At 41.9% G+C, this 18,516-nt stretch overlaps 2 protein-coding genes across 3 annotated transcripts in view; both read right to left on the reverse strand.

Annotated features, from left to right (window-relative positions):
* The window catches only part of map1ab (microtubule-associated protein 1Ab), a 37,693-nt gene extending 31,908 nt beyond the window's left edge, over positions 1–5,785 (reverse strand). Inside the window, exons 1-2 of the mRNA XM_086027890.1 lie at positions 4,007–5,785; positions 1,580–1,681 (exon numbers count right to left, since the gene is read on the reverse strand). Coding sequence (XP_085884016.1) covers positions 1,580–1,681; positions 4,007–4,268 — 364 coding nt within the window. The 5' untranslated portion in view covers positions 4,269–5,785. The remainder of the gene's footprint in view (positions 1–1,579; positions 1,682–4,006) is intronic.
* Positions 5,786–5,926: 141 nt separating this feature from the next.
* scamp2 (secretory carrier membrane protein 2) lies at positions 5,927–18,285 on the reverse strand. Of its 2 annotated transcripts, XM_086027894.1 has the most exons (9): positions 18,076–18,285; positions 15,881–15,952; positions 15,656–15,739; positions 13,860–13,971; positions 12,953–13,081; positions 12,098–12,257; positions 11,528–11,629; positions 8,553–8,670; positions 5,927–8,014 (listed from the first exon to the last, which is right to left on the reverse strand). In XM_086027894.1, exons 1-9 carry the CDS (start codon positions 18,130–18,132, stop codon positions 7,865–7,867), a joined length of 984 nt encoding a protein of 327 aa, XP_085884020.1. In that variant the 5' UTR covers positions 18,133–18,285; the 3' UTR covers positions 5,927–7,864. The 2 variants fall into 2 exon arrangements, with proteins under 2 accessions (XP_085884020.1, XP_085884021.1); XM_086027895.1 differs by lacking the exons at positions 5,927–8,014; positions 8,553–8,670 and adding an exon at positions 9,390–9,746.
* Between the last annotated feature and the right edge of the window lie 231 nt (positions 18,286–18,516).

Below are 18,516 nucleotides of genomic sequence, written 5' to 3' on the forward strand. Positions count from 1 at the left end.
ACATGTGTTGCTCCACTGTTTGTGTTCAAATATCCATCGCTTAAAGGTCATTAACGCCACGACACCGGTGCTATCCGTTTGCCCGTTTATGGCATTTCGCATAGTTTGTTAGCATTAGGCTGGAAAAACCTTCCGAGAGGCAAAGCTGCGTGGTTGTTTAAAATACACAACGTGTAATTCTCTTTGTTTTATGCTTAGTTTGACAATAAACGTTAAGTGCACGAGGCATTAAACAGCTTGAAGCCTCGTTTTTTGGAAAAGCGTTTAGATCTGCCAAACTGCTGCTGCTTGCTGTCAAGGAAATTGAGATCACTGCTGTGACGCAGTTATCAAATATTTGCTCACAAGTCAAAGAAAAAAAATAATAAAAATAATAATAATAAACTCAAAGGATTTTTTTAAAATACAATTAAATACATACACTTATAAAAACATATTTTGAACTTTGAATTAAAAAAAAAGAAAAAAAAAAAAGAATCATGTTTTATAAATACAGCAACACCCCCCATAACTTGAATCGTAAACACAACAAACAAATTGTTGGAGGCCGCGTTGACTTTGATTGCAATTTGGACGCATTGATAATCCTGGAAAGTTTTGTTGACTGAAGGTCATCCGCAGTCAACTTGAAAGTGTTTTCAGTGAGTGAAGCCAATTACTTGGATCAATGACGCCTTTGAACAAGTTGAAAGGCAACTAATGAACCCGCTTGCAGCCTTGCGCCTCCGCCTCTCCGTCTCCTCAGCACCACGGCGGCCCAAACGCAGGCCGACTTTCCCACAGTGGGAATGTTTGCGCTATGCCGTTCTCTTTTCTCATCTATTTCCGACCAACCGCCCTCCATTGAAGTGCGATTGATTGTCTTGCAGCAGCACCGGGGGCCGTTCAAAGAGGCGGGGGGGCGGGCCGAGCCGGGGCGGGCCGGGCCGGGCGTCCCCGCCCATCCGACCTCTTTCATCCGAATTTTTTCACGTCCTCTGCATGGACATAAAAATAGTGTCCGCTGTTGAATTATGAAGTTCACATTCCAACTCTCGTCTCGCTCGCGTCGTCAATCGTTACAGTCATATTGGTGATCAATAGAGGCAGCCCCCCACCATCCTTATAGCGGACGTCGACTTAGCGTTTAAATGGGGAGGTGCCCAGTGGCGTTGGCTTGTCAACGCTTCTGAACCGTGCCATCACACGTTCTGTTTCATTCCACTTGCATAATTTGGAACTATAGCAGGCGAGCAGGATTTTGTTTTCCGGCCGGACAAAATGGCGGATGGACGGACGGCGGAAGGGTACTTCGGCTGCAGGCGATAAACGGACCGGGAAATTTGAATAAAATGTCCAGCTCTGATTTTTAGTATGGCTTTTTTTTTTGGTATTCTGACCTAGTGTGCCTAAAATTCTTTTAGATAAATAAAAACACAAAACTGAGAGATATATCTAATATTTTGACTCTATGATTGACAACTTTTTCGAGGCGCTAATGATCATGGCTGCTCAAATTTTTTTTCCCCATAACATTTTCGTGAGGCCTCATCGTGCACAAAGATCCTGAAAACAAAACAAGCCGCCACTCTGCACTGACCTTTGACATCGGAGGAAAAATGGGCGGAGTGGCGCGTTACGAACAGCTGCAGCTGCCGCTCGAGGTCGCATCGCTTGAGGTCCACGTCCCAAGATCGGATTCCTGTGACGGGAAGGAAGGAGTAAGAAGCTTTCAATCAAGCAGCATCCATTAGATAACCAACAGCAAGTTCAAGTCTTTCCGCGGTCTCATTTTATACACTCCCCGGTGAGAGCGGGAAGTGAGATTACGTTTCATTCCACCAAGATAAAAGGCGCTGGAACTTTTTGTGTTTTGACCTTAAAAATGTTTTCTCACAGCAGAGCACAGTCTGCTCATACATATGCCGACTCACTCTTGGCTCTAGTTCCCCAATAGCTCGATCACATGACTGGGGAGAAAATCGACACCATTTGCAATGATAATATGATAGCACTAGCGGTTAGCGCCTACAGTACGTCGCACACTTCTGAGGTTGGCAGTCCAAATGCGGGAACTGGCCTTGGAGCACAAGTCAATCCAAACATTTTTTTTTTCAAGAATATGTTCCCAGCAGGCCCACTAGTTGAAACAATGGAATTGGAATATAAATTAAGCAGCAAAATGCACTCGTTTTTAGCCATCAGTGGGGGCGGCCATTTTGTCTTCTGTCGACTGAAAATGACATCACAACTGCTCACAAGGACCAATCACGGCTGACCTGTTTTTTGAATCCAAGCCGCGATTGTTCCTTGTGAGCAGTTGTGATGTCATTGTCAGTCGACAGAAGACAAAACGGCCGCCCCCTGAGATGGCTAAAAACGAGTGCATTTTGCTGCTTAACTTATATTCCACAAATGCAAAATTAATCAGAATGCCCTGTTTCAACTAGTGGGCTTGCATAGAACATATTCTTGAAAAAAAAAAATGTTTGCGTTGACTTCCATTTTAAGTTCCTATGTGGAGCTTCCAAAACGTTCTCCCCACACGCTGCCTTCCTCCAGCGGGTTCATTAGCATGTCTAGATGTGTCCAGTGATTGGCTGTCGGACTCGCTGTATCTTCCAATCCTGGCTAACCTTGGCTCCTCCCCAACATACAAAATGGTGGTCTCTCAGCCAAAATGGATGACTTTTACATGTTTCCCTGACGCTAATTACGAGGGCTGCGCATGAATCGACTAAATCGAATCGGCCCTTAAAAACCAACGGCAAAACAGAATTTTGGGATTGGAGTCAATTGGGGGTCATATTGTCAGAGATGGGAGAGTCAGGTCCAGAAAGTCAAAAGCCTGCCACAATTTGTTTTGAGCCACAGGTGCTTCTAATCAACTGAGCTCGCCTACCTGCCGGTTGAGTAGAAGCGCCTGTGGCTAAAGCCAAACTGTGGCAGGGCTTTTACTTTCTGGACCTGGATTTGGCATCTCTGCATATTGTGCCGCGTATGACGTAATTGTTGCATTGCAGAATGAATCGGGCCAAGCTGTGAGCAAGCAAAAAAAACACTTGAACGAGGACAAAAAAGGATTACTGTTAGCCGTCCATAACCACGGCTAAGTAACAACGCTAACTGCTGCGTAGTTTACAGTGTCATTCATTTCTCCCTTCCCTCTCGATTCGCCCTCCAGCTCTGTTACCTTCACGGGCCCCCCAGACCATAGGAAAGCATAGCGCTTGTGAAGGTTGCTCCAGTATGTACGTGGGGAGTTCAAATGAGCATCAAGTTAAACTGTTACGCAGTCAGTCACCAAAGCCCAGCTAGGCAGTGTATCAATTAACATGTAGAGGGTGACGAAAAAGTTAGTTACATGATCGGCAAAAATGACACCAGCTAGCTAATTAAAATAGCTCTTGGGTAAGTTCTTTCTCTTCTCTATTTTTCTTATTTTGGGCACTGTTTGAGGCTGTAATAGTGTATGTCACTAACAAATGCAACTCTGTTCTTCACATTACTATAAAAAGGCATTGTCATAATGTTAGATTGTTCTTGACCCGTTAACATAACATAGCTAACACGGCTGTCTTATTCTTGCTTTACAGGCCAGTTACTGTAGATTACAGTATTCAAATAAAATGTAACTTTGTGATTGGAAAGGATTTATTGAGCAATATATTTGAAATACTGTACTCATGGTGCATATCTGTGACAGTTCTGCCAAACAGCAAAAAAAAATAAATGTGATATGACAAATGAAACATCTCGCAAAATGTGTACCATTGATGTCGCAAATGTTGCGCTGCGGTCGTCTTCCAGTTCTGGAATGACCCAACTCTTTAATGTTCAATTGATTTGTTTTTTTTCTTTTAACTTTGGTGCACCTTCAAAAGAAACCAAATGGGTCATTTCAGACTGCGTGGGCCCAATGGTGCAATGCTGCGCCAATATTTACAGTACGTTCGTGATGACGTCCAAACATTTGCATAAGTTGAACACTTCTCACGCGGGACAGCAGAGCTGCATGTGCACTCACCGGCCTCGATGTGCGCTCGGGCGGCGTCCAGCTGCTGCTCGGTGCCGACGTCGCCGATCACGACCAGTACGTAGTGGCCGGCCCGGTTGAAAGGCGGCCCGCGTCGCCGTCTACCTCCTCCTCCACGGTACCGTAGGAGCTCCTCGAAGGCGGGCAGACGCACGCACGATGATCCCCCCTCGTCCTCCTCCACCGCCGGGAGAGCACCCAGCGCCGGCATCTCCATGGCAACACGCCTCGGGGATGACTCCGTCATCGCCATGACAACCGGCCGTGTGCAGGCGGGTGATGGCGAACGCGGTGGAGGTGGTGGAGTGCGGGAGTGAGAGGATGCTGAGTAAGCGGTGAGGGAGAGGAAGGGGGAGGAGAGGGGGAGGGAAGAGAGGAGAGAGAGAGAGAGAGAGAGAGAGAGAGAAGGGTAAGAGTGAAAGGGAGGAGCGAGGAACAAGGAAGGGAGCGAGAGAATGAAGGGGAGGCAGAGGGTGAAAGGGTGCGTGAGGGGAGAGATAGTTTGAGAGAGTGAGGGAGGAGAGAGGAGTGAAAAAAGGGAGCGAGGAAGATGGGGAGAATGACAGGGAAGGAAGGGGGAGAGAGAGGGAGATAGTGAGTGTTAGGAGAGAGAGAGAGCGAGAGAGAGCAAGACTTTACTGACAATCTGTTTGGTAATCAGTCTGAACCGACAATTGTAAATGTTGAACCTGTTACCTCAAATCCTCAAGGGCATCGTGAACATACCAGCTTTTATCCTCAAAGGTTTTTTTTAATGTGTGAGCCGCACGACACATCAAGACAACAATCAAATTTGCCTCACAGTCTCTGCCAACTGCTCTTATAGTGTGTGGTGTACTGATCGACAGCACATCAACCCTTAATCACGAGTCGCCTCGGCCAAACCAAACGTCCGGCGTAGTACCAAGACCAACCTGTGGGGGGCAGCATGACGCTACAGGGTATCCAGACCAACCAAGTGCACAGTCGCTCCCTTAACACGTTGATACAATGCGGGGATGAATTAAGGCGCCTGCGTCAGCAAAATGGCAGCACCCATGCAACAGTTTCAAATACGAGTCGTTAAAATAACTTGAACTGACAGCGAATTTCTTTGGTTTTGAAACAGAAGTTTCATTCACAGCCGAGTGTGACAACTGTTAGATTCAAATTAATGGATGCTGCCATCTGCTGGAGCAACCTCTTTAAAAGCAGCGTTTACACTAGATCCGGCGTTTTTACAAAAAAAATATTAAAGTTGTGTGGTTAAACAACAGTTGACCTAAAACTTCATTTTAAAAAAAAGACAGGTTTTATTCCTAAAAAGCGTATTTAATGTTATTGTTAGCCACTGTAACATGATAAACAGTTTGGAAATTTAACACAGTGTTTAAATATTGGAAAATTAAAAATAGTGATTGAATTATAATGTACCGCGTGTTAAAAAAACGATGCACAGGAGTGCAATAAATAAAACTCCATTCACAAAACTAAACTTTAAGGACCTCAAATGTTCCAAAAGTATGTTATAGAACGTGCAAAACATAACATAAGGTATCGAAAGTACCGATACTTCATAAACGTATCGATACTCGGTATTGGCATAAAAAGCATCAGGATACTGGATCGTGATACAAAATTTTTTTCCCCAGCCCTACTGCCTTCCATAACTAAGTTTTACAACCGGGTGTGGTTAAGGAAGTATTCCTTAAAAAAAAATAAAAAAAATAATAATAGATAAATAAATTAAAAAAAAAATTATAGTGCATACTAACCTCTGAAACATTAAGTGTACAGTATGTGCATTTGTGTTGCGGTTATGTATTATTTAGTACTATAAATGAATCATTGGAGTGATGTGCAAAATTAGTACCGGTCCATTTAAATGCAGGTTGAATATGGTAAGCTAAATTCAGTTCATAAATGAAGGGATTGAAAGCACAACATTTTATTTTTAAATGCTATTAAATATTTTCATAGCAAAAGGCACTGACTTCTGCAAACACAGTACGGATTGAGAGCATAAAAAACAAAAAATTACATATTGTAACCATCTGGATGTTGGATCAAACGCTAATTATAGTCATTCATCTGCTGCAAAAACAATTCTGATTCATCTGTGATCACAGAGGTGATAGATCCCATAATAAAAGGCGCACTGACGATATACATTCGACAATCAACAGTTTCACTTTTAGAATTTGAATTAGAGTGTAAATGACAATTTTGGACTGACATCAGGTGTTAAATTTGAAAAGCATTATTTCATGAAATTTATGAATGACATTGTCCACTTTTACTGGGCATGTTCGTCATCTCCTTAGCAACCGGTTCAGATAGCAGCAAGCATTTCCAAATTGAACTGAAGCAGCTTTTAAGATATACCTCTAGTTCAAACCCAAACCTATCAAAGTGAAATCTAACAAAAAAAGCAAGATTCAGATATTTTATTGTCGCTATTATTTAATCTAGAACTGAAATAAATAGGCTACATTAGCAAACATTTTGTTTTAATATTTCCGGGAATATTTTTATTGGTCAACTATTCTTCATGCTGCTGCTAAAAAAAAGAAAAAGGAAAAAAAAAGCGCATTCCATCTTTATCTTGAAAGCTAGAGATCATTAACTCAAATGCATTTGTTGTTTTTGTCACAAAAAGAAAAACACAACTGGAACTCGTTTACAACATGCGGTTTAAATACTTTGGTAGGTGCTGCCGTTTTGGTTAGCAGGAGTTCAAATGGGCTTGGGAGTTGACTCTTATGACATCTCATCTATCGTCAGCTGAGATGAAACGACACTCCCCCCCCCTACTGTGAAAATGGATGCATCTACGTGAGGGAGGAGTTTATTCTTCTCCGATGGTTGCCACTGTCATTGGACAGCAACACACACATTTTGTAAACTGCGTTAGGTTTGAAAACAAAAGAAATTGAAGTAGAAAGCTGAGGAAGTATGAAGAAAAAAGTAACCCCCACACACACACACACAAAGAAAAATTCCGATTTAGAAAAGTCATTTCGAGAATAAAGTCAAAATTGTATTGACTTTGTTTTCCTCTGCAAAGTTCCAGTTATTTTTTCTTGTGATATTTACATTTCTTTTAGTTAGCTAAATGGTGGCATTCTAATAATTCTGTCTTTTCAGTGTGGTCCTGACAATCTTGCAATCGTTATCATCTGTTTTTCCTGACGGGAAAAGGGAGTCATCTACAGTGGATTTAAAGGAAAAGAAAAAAAAAGTGCACACATGCACGCTACTGTACATCTCACTTTTTAGAGGGTGTGCACACTTTTGCAACCACACTAAATTTATTTTCTCTTTGCGTCATTTTTTTTTTTTTTTTTAATTGAGTTGTATAGGTTACAGGTCACATTAATAGAGGATATTGCTGAATATTTCTTCCTCACTGGATGTGTACGCATGCAGCAATTGAGCGCACGTTTGCTAGGATTCAAGAAAAAGTCAAATTTGAAAATTCCCCAAAAATGACACTCAAAGAAGAAAAAACGTCAAAATTGTCCTAAAGAATCTCACGCATGCTGGGGAAAAAAAAAAAGTAAAAAAGCCACGCACAACTTACACCGATGAGCATTGCCAAAAAAGTGCACACAAAATATGCAAAGCCAAGAAGACAAAGTGAAATGAAAACATCAGTCACCGTCTCTCACGCTCCACCCACAATGCACCTGGTGTGGGTCCCGCCCCTCCAGATGATGTCATCTGGCGGCGTGACGGTGGGTGTCACCATGAGTGGCAGCCTCACCTTGCTCAAGGTCCACACATTATAAGGTTGGACACAAAGCTGTCCACTTAACTCCCAACCAGATAAGATGACGACCTTGACGTGAACAGTTAGCTTGTCGCTAGCTAATTGTTAGCCTGGAATGCTCCCTGCGCTGCGGACGATGCTGCGCCGGCGGCGGCACTTTGGAAGGTTCTGTTGGTGAAGATTCCCTGTGAGAACTCCTGCTGGGCCTTGTGGAAGCTGGCCCCGGTCCGGCGGTACATGCCGTGGACCTGCGCGAGGGACACAAACGTTAGCTTGTGGCCTTCGGTGGCCCATTTCAGTCTGAAATGTCAGAATGACACCAAACGGGAAAAGTGTCATCTAATCAAAGTCCTATATAGATTTTTTTGCCATTATAGGGAGACCAGACCATCTCACTACACAATGGTCCCTCAACTTACAAGTTTTTTTTTAGATACAAGCCATCGCTGTCATTTAAAAAAAAATTAATTGTTGCATTTTAGAAACTGTCCAGAAAATGTCACACAGGGCTATTGAGTTGGACAGAGTGCTGCTGCTCTCTTGTATGTAAATCTGAAATTTCGTTTGAGGTATATTTTAGACGCTTGTCGACAGAGCTTAGGGCCAGGTGATATTCATTTTATGACAGAGGCTGCGAGGCCGGATAAGATTTGACCGAGGGCCGCATTTGGCTTTGGACATGGCTGCTCTAGGATAGCATAAAAGAAAAAAAAAATATCAATCCATCCATTCATCAAAAAGTGTTACTCCCCGTTTTAACAACAAGAAAAGAGGAGAGCTTCTTACCATCTTGAGGAGAATGACGGACATGACGGCGCAGATGGTGAAGAGGATGGCCACAATGATCATGATGGCGCCCACCGCTTTGGATGTGTTGATGATGGAGAAGGCGGCGATCCAACCGCTGCGCGCCGACAAGCACAAGGGTTAGGTTTTTGACAGTTTTACACACACTCCTTGGTTACATTTTTAAATGGCAAAAGAACAGTTGGAAAGAAACAGTTTGAGCAGCGAAAGCTCCAAAGTGGAACTACACAAAAAGAGGTACAAAAATTGTTGCTATATTGAGGCAATAAGCAGTCAGATTTTTTTTTTTTTTTTTTTTTAATTGTTCAACCCGAATGAAAATGTTACTCCTCCCATACAGTAAATATTGGCTTTATGATTGTAACAGTGCATGCTTCGAACAAATGAATCCACTTCATACTATTCCCGATTGGGAACGAAAGGAAGTGAAATTAGAACAACTTGGAGGTCAACCAGTGTCATGGAACGGATTGTGTTCCACTTTTGGGGCTTCCACTGTCATCTGGTTGAGCGTCCGGTTAGAGGTCAGAAAAAGAAGAATGAAAAGCGGAGGTGTTACTGTTAGAAGCAGAGAAGGTTCCAAAAGATTTGTTGTCATGCAGAACACCAACTACGTACATAAAAGCAATGAATTTGAGGGGCCTGGTTTGATTGTTGTTTTGTAAATCTCAGCGGAAAGACCCCAAAAGTCCCTTCAAGTGGAAGCCAACCCAAACATATATTTCTTAAGAATGTATTCTATGCAATCCCACTGGTTGAAACACGGCATTCTGATAAATATTGCATTTGTGGAATAAGAGTTAATCCACTCGTTTTTAGCCGTCTCTGGGGGCGGCCATTTTGTCGATTCACCTGTTTTCTGAAGCTGAGCCGTGATTTTTTTTTTTTTTAATTCAAAAATTAAAACATGTCTCAATTCCCCCCAGCGCTGCGGTAGTTGCAATTGTCAAGTGACAATGTTGTGTGGATTAATCAACTTCAATATTCGATAACTTTACGATATTGTAACAAACCACAGCTATCAGTCATCATAGCAACTTGCATCCTATTTGTCTTTTTTTTTTTTTTTTTTTTCCCCCCAATGTGTGCGAGAGGTGAAAGGGGTACGGAGGGATGGAGAGTGGCAGACACTTACAGTAAGAAAAGCAGCAGAGAGGCTGAAGGATGCCAAGCCTTAGCAAAGGGGAGAGGAAGAGGAGAAAGAGTGCAACTTAGCACGCAAGACTGCTGAGAAGAGAATAATAATAATGAACACAAAACAGGCAAGAAATGCATAAAGTATGGATGTGCTTTTATTAGGGATGTCACGATATCCAAATGTCACGATACGATCATATCACGATATGAACCTGACGATGCTATTGTGGGGAGGTTGGCAATATCTCACATAAAATAGCTCAAATAAATAAATATGACTGATTTATGGGACCTTTTATTGGTTAGAACATAGATTTTGATCATGCGAGCGATAATCTGTCTAATTCCTGGTTAATTTTGTTGTGTGGGTGTGTGTATGGTTTCTGTAGAACACCACATACAAATCCGATAAACATGAGCAGTCGCATGTGTATGTCTCGACACAATGCTAATTAGCAGTGGTCCTAATTATGCATAATTATGGTTCAAATAGTACAGTTAACATTAACCTCAATGTATGTAAATGACCTCACACCTAATATCAAGGCGCTTACTTGCTAATGTACACACACATTGTGAATGGGGTCAATTTGTGGAGGAACGCAAATGTGTTATGTTGCCCTTCATCTGGCGATGAGCGTAAATCAAAACGTAGGCGGCATCAAAATTAACTGCACTATTAAACTAACCACCAGAGGGTGCTGGAACTGCACAAATGGAAAACAACTGGGGCTTTCAAACAGATTTGCTGCTATTAATATGACATGACGACAACAACGACGTATCTTAATAAGCCGATATCATGATATTGCCGATATTGTGACATCCCGAGCTTTTATGGAACCAAACCTGACCCAGGTTTACCATTTAAATGGGACTAACCAAGCAATATTGCTAGTTTGTAGTTTTACACTATTTTGGGAGTCAAACTGAAGTCCAATAACAGCAGCATTTCTTGCTCCTATTTGAATATACCACAAAGGCTTTGAAAATGGGGAATCAAGAGAAATCCCTCTCAGTCACACAACAGGATAGAGAAACATTCAAGGTACGGTGGAACCTCAAGTTACAAACTTAATCGGTTCCGTGAGCCCTTTTGTAATGTGAAACGTTCAGAAATGGAGGGAATGGTTCCCATTTAGATGAATGAAAATGTAATTAATCCGTTCCGACCCAAAACTAAGTTATACTCAACCCACCACCTCCACACGCACATTTTTTTTTTTACCAGTGTGTGACTAAAAATAAATATAAAGCAATATAGAAATAGGTGAACACACTATTATAAAGAAATAAAACCCTTAAAAAAAACATAACTATTCATTGCTCATTCACTTTAACTAAGGAGAGGAAAATGCACTACAGCTCCTCCATTGAAAAAGAGTCTTCTAATAATAATATTGGGAGATTCTGATTCAAGGTTGTTGTTTTTTTTTTTTAATATCGGTTTATTTTCTAATTCATTAGTTGATTTTGACATACCGATGCATGGAAACTTTTTCTGTCCCCCTAAAATGTATAAAGTGAAATGTCATATTGTCATTTAAAAGATGAATTTGCTACACAATTGTTTCGGTCATTTTTATGATTTTTTTTATTTTATTTCTTCGCTCACGCTATCACCAAAAAAGTACGAAAACAACACATAAAGAGAGGTCATTTTTTTTACGGAACGTTTGTGCATAGCTCAAATTGTTCGTAAACAGGGACGTTCGTGACTTGAGGTTCCACTGAATTCCACTGCTGTCTTGTTGTATTGTTCTGGTTTTGGAAATTTAATAAGATATTGTTAAAAAAAAAACGTAATGCCAACCCACCTGTTGCCCCACTTGGGGATGCCCACCGACTGGATGATGAAGATGACCACTTGGCAGAAGAAGATGAAGAAGAAGAAGAAGAAGCTGAAGGAGCTGTCGGTCCTAAGGATGTCACAAACAAATTTGACATAAAAGTTTATAATGATGTAGAATGTATTAAAAGGAAAAAAAAAAAAAAAAAAAAAAAAAAGTTTCAGGAATGTTCAAAGTTGGAAACTTTCCAGGGGAATTGACACGAATAAACCAGAAAGTTACTAAACTTATTCATTTATTTTTTTATATATTTGGGGACTTGAATAAATAATAAATACATTTTAGCATAATCTTGACTGAAACAAGCAGATTTCCTGCCAATAAAGTTGAACATGAAAGCCCATTGCCTGAAAAGCTTTAGCAAAAAAATGTAGATGCTTGAGGGAAAATGCTCTTCTAATTTCATGATGAATGCTACTTTTTGGAAAGCGAAAGGCTCTTATCATATTTAACTCAAAATCCAAATGGAACTTTCCATGGAAATAAACCGGAAACTTTCCGGAAACGTAGTGTGCACATTTTCCACCCTATACTCACTTGAAGGCCTTGTAGACGGGCCGGTACCAGCAGAGGAAGGAGCAGGGAGCGAAGAGGATGAGCCAGAGGATGGAGAGGCCAAAGTCGACGCCGTAGGAAGCCGACGTGGTGAAGTAGGCAAGACATGCCAGCATGTTGAGGAAGAGCGTCACGCAGTTGACTGCAAGAGGAGGAGTGGGACAAGCCGCAGTTAGACGGCGACAGCAAGTCATCCTTCAGAAAGGCTTCCTAGTGTCACTTGCATGAAATCTCCAATTAGCAAAAACCTTTGTATAATTGGCGCCCATTGAAATGCATTGTGGGGGGGGGGGGGTAAATGTTTGCATGATTTGATTCGTGCATTATAGAAAAAAAATAAATCGGCCGATGAACCGTTAATCGTTTTTCCTGACCTCAAAAAAAAAATCCATATCGGTCGGGGCCTAGTTTCCCCCTAAAAAAAGAAAAACGAATAACATCATCAAAAGCAAAGCACAAACAAGCGAGGGTTCACCGTATGATACCCTGCACAATGGTTCGAAGCTCAAGAAAAATAATAGCATTGCAACAAGCAGCATTACAAAGCGGATTTTAGCGGCTACACCGTGTCATCATTTGCGCCTGCTGCCATTTTTCGGTACTACAGCACGAATGCTACCCTCAGATCAACGTAAAGACTGTCTGTACTTATGTGTCACGCCCTAAATGTTCTTTTTGTGATCGTTTCTTGTTCCCGCAATACGAATGTGACTCATACTAGCGGAGACCAATTCCTTGTTTGTTTTTTTTTTTTTACATACCTGCCCAAAAAGTGGATTCTGATTCGGCCGTAATGAACGGCAAAGGTGCCATTGCATCGCTTTGAAGAGTACTCACACATCCAGAGGTAGTACATCATCTTGCACACCCTCTGGTACTCGGTGGGGATCTCCTCGGAAAAGTCCTGATAGAAGCACGGCTTGATGGGGAAACTCTTGGGGAGCGGAGGCCAGTTGTTTTCTTTACCTGACGACAGCGAGGGAACAAGAGCAGCGGCACGTTACACCGCCGTACCGACGAAGCCAATACTTGATCAGTTTATAGAAAGTCTCATTCCCACATTGGCAAGATCTCCTTGAATACTGCGCAAGGGACGTCATTTACAACCGTTTGCGCGCCACGGTAGTTGCTGCTGTGTTTGGTTAGCGACAGGGCTCAAATAGACTCAGCGGTAGACGCTTGCGTGCCCATGCGGGGCACAAAAGATAACGCACTACAGTGCTCAATTTTCCCAGGGAAGTGCATATTTTTGTATTAGCGTATTAGCAAAATACGGTAAATACTGTAACGTCAAATGAGCATATACAGTGGTACCTTCACTTACAAGTCGTCCAACTTCCAAGTTTTTCCGGTTACAAGCTTTTTTTTTTTTTTTTTTTCAGATCCGCCACTGCCGAGTGGAGAAATACATCTCTTGATGTCCCTCAATAAGCCACGCCCCTTAGAGGCACACATCGAACAAACAAACACGACAATATGTACTGAAAATAGACTTTGCAAATCTAATTTCATTCTTCTTCGATTATTTCTTATTTTCTAAATACACTGCTATTGTTTTTTTTTTTTAAATCTATGATTGATTACAGCCATTTCCATTCATTTCAATGGGGGGGAAATGGATTTGACATATGAGAAAATTCAGTCCTGGGCTTGATCCTGGAACAACTCAAACACGCAAGTCAAGCTACGACTGCACGATAATGTTTTCTGGTGCAGATCCGTGTTAGCGGCGGCCGCTATTAACCTGAGGAGCTTCGGCTCTGGAGCTCCTGCTCTCTGCGGTCCAGCTCGGCAGCTTTCCTCTCCAGCTCCTCCTGCTGCCTCAGAAAGTTGGCCTGCGCTGCAGTGGCGGTCGCCTGAAGAGGTGGAGGACGAGACGGCGGCAAGAAAGGGCTTTATTGACACAAACATGCTCCTTTTGAAGTCGCGGGCTAACGTGACGCAGATTCAACGTGGATTCCAAGCAACGGTGAGACCTCTTGACCGATTGTAGGCTGGGCCGATTATCGGCTCCGATATTCAGTGTTTTGATGAAATATCGGCATTGGCCTTTTTAAAAAATCTGATGGGTGATTAAAAAAAAAAAAAAAAATCAACTGTGTTAACTTCAAGCAACTATTTATTTACAGTTTCAGCTAACTTTATAAGAGATTCTACTGACCCTGGGACCACTCTGCACTTTTTTGTTTTTGTTTGAAATCAAAACAAAGATCAGTGAAATTTTAACATTTCTGTCATTTTGAAGGACTTTACTGTAGAAGACAATATGGAGCTCTTCTTTAAGTTTTCATTTAACTTTGGAAGATTTGCTGATGACCCTGGGAGCTCCCTGAACTTTGTTCAAATTTAGCAAAAAAAAAAAAAGTATATTGTCAAAAATGTATAATAATCATTAGAAAAATAAAATAAAATCAACATTATGCAAATCTAAAAAATTGTTCAATAAACATACGCTTAAAGATATTTCAACAAAATTAAGAGCTTTACATATTTTTTTTTTCTTTTACACTTTGACGCCAATATTTTCCTTTTGGCTGAAGATGAATATCAGCTCCAAATCTCGGTTATCGGCCTCCTTGACTACTAATAATCGGTATCGGCCCCGAAAAAAACATATCGGTCTATCTCCGCTTTTTTGCATGCATTTACTGAGGCAACCAAATTCCTTATTTAACAGTCACTTCATTTGGCACATGAGGAAACGTCCACATTTGCTTAGCACCAATATTTCAAACAGGGATGAACAACCAGTGAGACTCAATGGCCACGCAACAGGTTAAATCCTGAGCGTTGTTTTGGAAATAGTATGATTATAATATCATATTTAGAATATATATGTACACTTTCACTTCAGTATTGCTTATTTGAAATATATATATATATATATATATATATATATATTTTACATATTTTTGGAATATGAGCATTTTTTTTTTTTTAAATGATGTTTACGTTTTTGCCTTGGTTCTATTTTTAAGAGCTTTTAGTTGAATTTTTTGAGCTTAGATTTTTGTACATGCTGTTTTCAGTGCCCTCACGAGCCCCAAAATGCAATTGCATTTAGGTGCACTAGCTGCTGTTAAGGAATAAAACAGCTGAACATCATTTGTCCAAAGTTCTGAGGGCATAAAAGGGATCACGAGTACCCATGAGTTCCTTTCAGAAAGATAATAAAACGTTTGAGACCAATCCTTGACACGATTTGGAGGTCAACCAGACTGCTGCTTTTGACCTCAATTCAATTCAACTTTAATTTGTACGCTGCGCATTTTCAACGCCGTCGTGGTCAACAGCTAAGGGACCCTGTTAACATTGAACCAATTACCTGTAAAACAACGACTTTCAATGACTGACAACGATGATATTGTGTAAACCGAGCCGCCGCGTCGTCACTGAGCGTGCTCGGGGTAACACGAAGCGAGCCGAGGAGGGAGTGCGAGCAAGTGGAGACGACTGCACGTCTCCAAAACGCAAAAGCAAATGACACTACAATACTTGATGAAAGGTCGAATGGGCGCATGAACGCGTTTGTAGACTCACCTGTGGTGTGGCCTCCGAGGACGGCTGCAGTACTGCCGGTTGGTAGGGGGAGGTGGAGGCGGGAGTGGTCTCACTAGCCAGGCTCTCCAAAAAAAAACAAAAAAAAAAAAAACAAGACTTCAGTTACACAGGTGAGCAAAAAGCGACGACGGGATACAAACACATTTATGTGGAGAGGATGAGGAGATGAAGATGAAAACGAATGAAGCGGGAAAATGGTCTTACTGTGGCAGGGAAAGGGTTGTACTGGTCAACGGGTTCCACGCTGGAGTTTGTCACCTGTGTGACCGCTGGGTCCTGAAACGAAATCAAAGCCGGAACATTTGGTCAATTTATCTTGAGAAAAGAGGAAAATGAATGACCTGAGCAAGACAACAAGGCCCAGAAAGGCATGCTTGGATACGTCTGGTGCGGACGAAGGCTATCAAACACCTTTCGGATCAACTCGAACAGAGATGGCCGGCGCAACCAAAATTAGGAGTTAACGGGGAAAAAAATTTGTAAAAAATGGCCAGGGACATGTTGGAGAAAGTCTTGACAAAAGAGTGGCCCCGTTTTTTGGTGGTTTCGCTTCATGTTGATAAAATTGCAGCATGGCTGATCAAAGCATTAAAAGGACACGAAGCTTGCTTTATCGGCGCCGGACGCACCTGTAAACATTCCCAGCCAGACTCAACAATTGACTCCTTCCTGTCAAGGAGGTTGCCATCTGCTTGCGTGGGCGTAGCATACAAATGTAAAACCCGACTTTGACATTTTGATTAGTTGCAAATGGAAAGGGTTTGTTTTGCATGATTGAACCAAAAACGAGACGAGGATAGAGCTAATGGAAAACACGTCACGTAATAAGAGATTATCTGAGAAACATCTTTATGGTACTTAAAAATGTTACAATGCTACTCAGAACAATGTTTGCACAGTAGATAAATCATTTGACCCTGGAACTGGTTTCCATTAATTCCAAGCCCTGAAAGAATTATGTTCAACCTAATTGGTCCTTGTCCATGAAAAAAAGGGTCATTTCTTGAGAGAAAAATATTAGTGAATGGAAAAAAACCCAAAAAAAAACCAGCCAGATGGAGCTCAGATTGTGTCTTTTGATGACACTGCAAAAACTTGAGGAGGAAGACTCAAGAAAACAACTTCACCTCTGCGAAACAGGAAGTGAGATAAGACACCACAGAACACATCAACAGCAAAGGAAGATGTACATTATTTTTCCCACCATATATGTTGATGTGTGTGTGTGTCAGTATTTTTGTGTGAATATAAAATGAAGCTAAAAATCTATTTATGCGAATGAATGAGATCCCAGTCTGTGTGAGTGGGGGTGAGGGGCCAGGCGGGCACCGTCCGCGTACGAGCTGCTGACATCTTATTTATTTAGCTTCATCTCCCCGCCTAGCAATCAAACAGTTGTGGACCGCACTCTTGCCGTTTGCTCACCCGTGTAACACGTTGCAGTGTGGCTAAATTGCCGTGTAAGATTGGGATTCACAAATAGTAAGTTGTGAGAGATCAGGTGTGCCGCAGTAAATTACTTTGTTTCACTTCACTGGTCCAAAAATGCATTTTCTCTATCTATGCCAGTGACGTATAGTGACAGGCCGAACCATTAAACAACTCTTCCTCCCAGAAGACAACCTGTGGATACTCTTATCGCGACATTTCATTTGGTGTGCTGTAAGGTTTTCTTCACCTATGTAAAATATGTGCCTTGACTCAACAAGGGTTGGGGAAACACTGACGTAAATCAACATTTTTTTCATCCAACACTTTTGTTGTCCCCACACTTGACGCACTGACATAAGGACATCATGTGACCCAGTAAACCTAGATTATGTTCAGGCCTGCATTGTAAAATTGTCTGAGTAAGGTCCTCGTTGTTGTTGAAGCGGAAAAAAATAATAAGTTCATAAGTTTATGGCTTAATTGGCTCATATCCTCCAGGAACAGCACTATGGTCGGTATTAAATGGGCACTCCCGAGCTGGCCACCTGTGGCCTGGTTTCACATCGAAAAGTCGCTTACAACGAAGAAAATTTGTCAGAAACGTTTCTCAATTCTGCGTGGTCACTACTGTAACGCGGTTAAAAAGTTTAGACACACATTCCTTGTTGGCTGCACATTAACTTCCGACAATTGAGCCAAGCGATATCCCACCCCGCTTTCCGATCAAAACGCGCTGATTGGCTAAAGGCCTGTCAATTCTGCAGACTTGCCCAATGGCAATAGAGATAATGGGCTAAAACACCCCCCCCCACACCCCAATGCCACCCCTCCACACACACACACACACACCAAGATCCACCCAACAAGTTTCCTGACGTGCTGGCTAGTGGCTACTATCTCGCGAACGAATTGACAGCCACCGAGCTCGTCCGTTTAGCGCCAACGTAGCACAAATTAAAAACACTTACATTAAAAGGGTTGACGCCAGCCGACTCGGCGAAGGGGTTGTCATCAAACGCCGACATTTTTCTTATAGACTCTCGGTGATTCAAACCTCTGCGAGCGGGGAATAAACAACGAACTCGTCACCGCCACCGAAGTTGCCTCTTCAACACACTTCCTCCACTCGAGGGCAGAGCGCATGCGCACAATGGCGGCTGGACGGTGACGTCACAGCGCCACGCACAAATCCAGGGGGCGCGAACATATATGCAATACGGTACTCAAGTGTACTTTAGATTATGGCTGATGTAAAAAATAGATAAAATAAAAACAAAAAAAGGGGTAGTTCTACACTGAAAAAAATGCTGGTTGAGTTTACTCAATTATATTTAGTCAGGTGGTTGCACAAAATAAAATGAATTGAATTCAGATGACTCGATCCAGATGATTATATTTCGTGCTATCAC

The sequence above is a fragment of the Filicampus tigris genome, chromosome 4 (genome assembly GCF_054856515.1).
Source record: "Filicampus tigris isolate MCC_2025a chromosome 4, RoL_Ftig_1.0, whole genome shotgun sequence".
In the NCBI taxonomy this organism is placed as follows: Eukaryota; Metazoa; Chordata; class Actinopteri; order Syngnathiformes; family Syngnathidae; genus Filicampus; species Filicampus tigris.

Bases quoted from the DNA above. Each gene is read 5' to 3' on its own strand.
- scamp2 (XM_086027894.1), bottom strand. From the start codon at position 18,132: ATGTCGGCGTTTGATGACAACCCCTTCGCCGAGTCGGCTGGCGTCAAC. The intron at 12,258-12,952 runs GTGAGTACTCTT...CTCCTCTTGCAG, and splicing joins GATGTACTACCTCTGGATGT to TCAACTGCGTGACGCTCTTC. The intron at 11,630-12,097 runs GTGAGTATAGGG...TGACATCCTTAG, and splicing joins CCCGTCTACAAGGCCTTCAA to GACCGACAGCTCCTTCAGCT.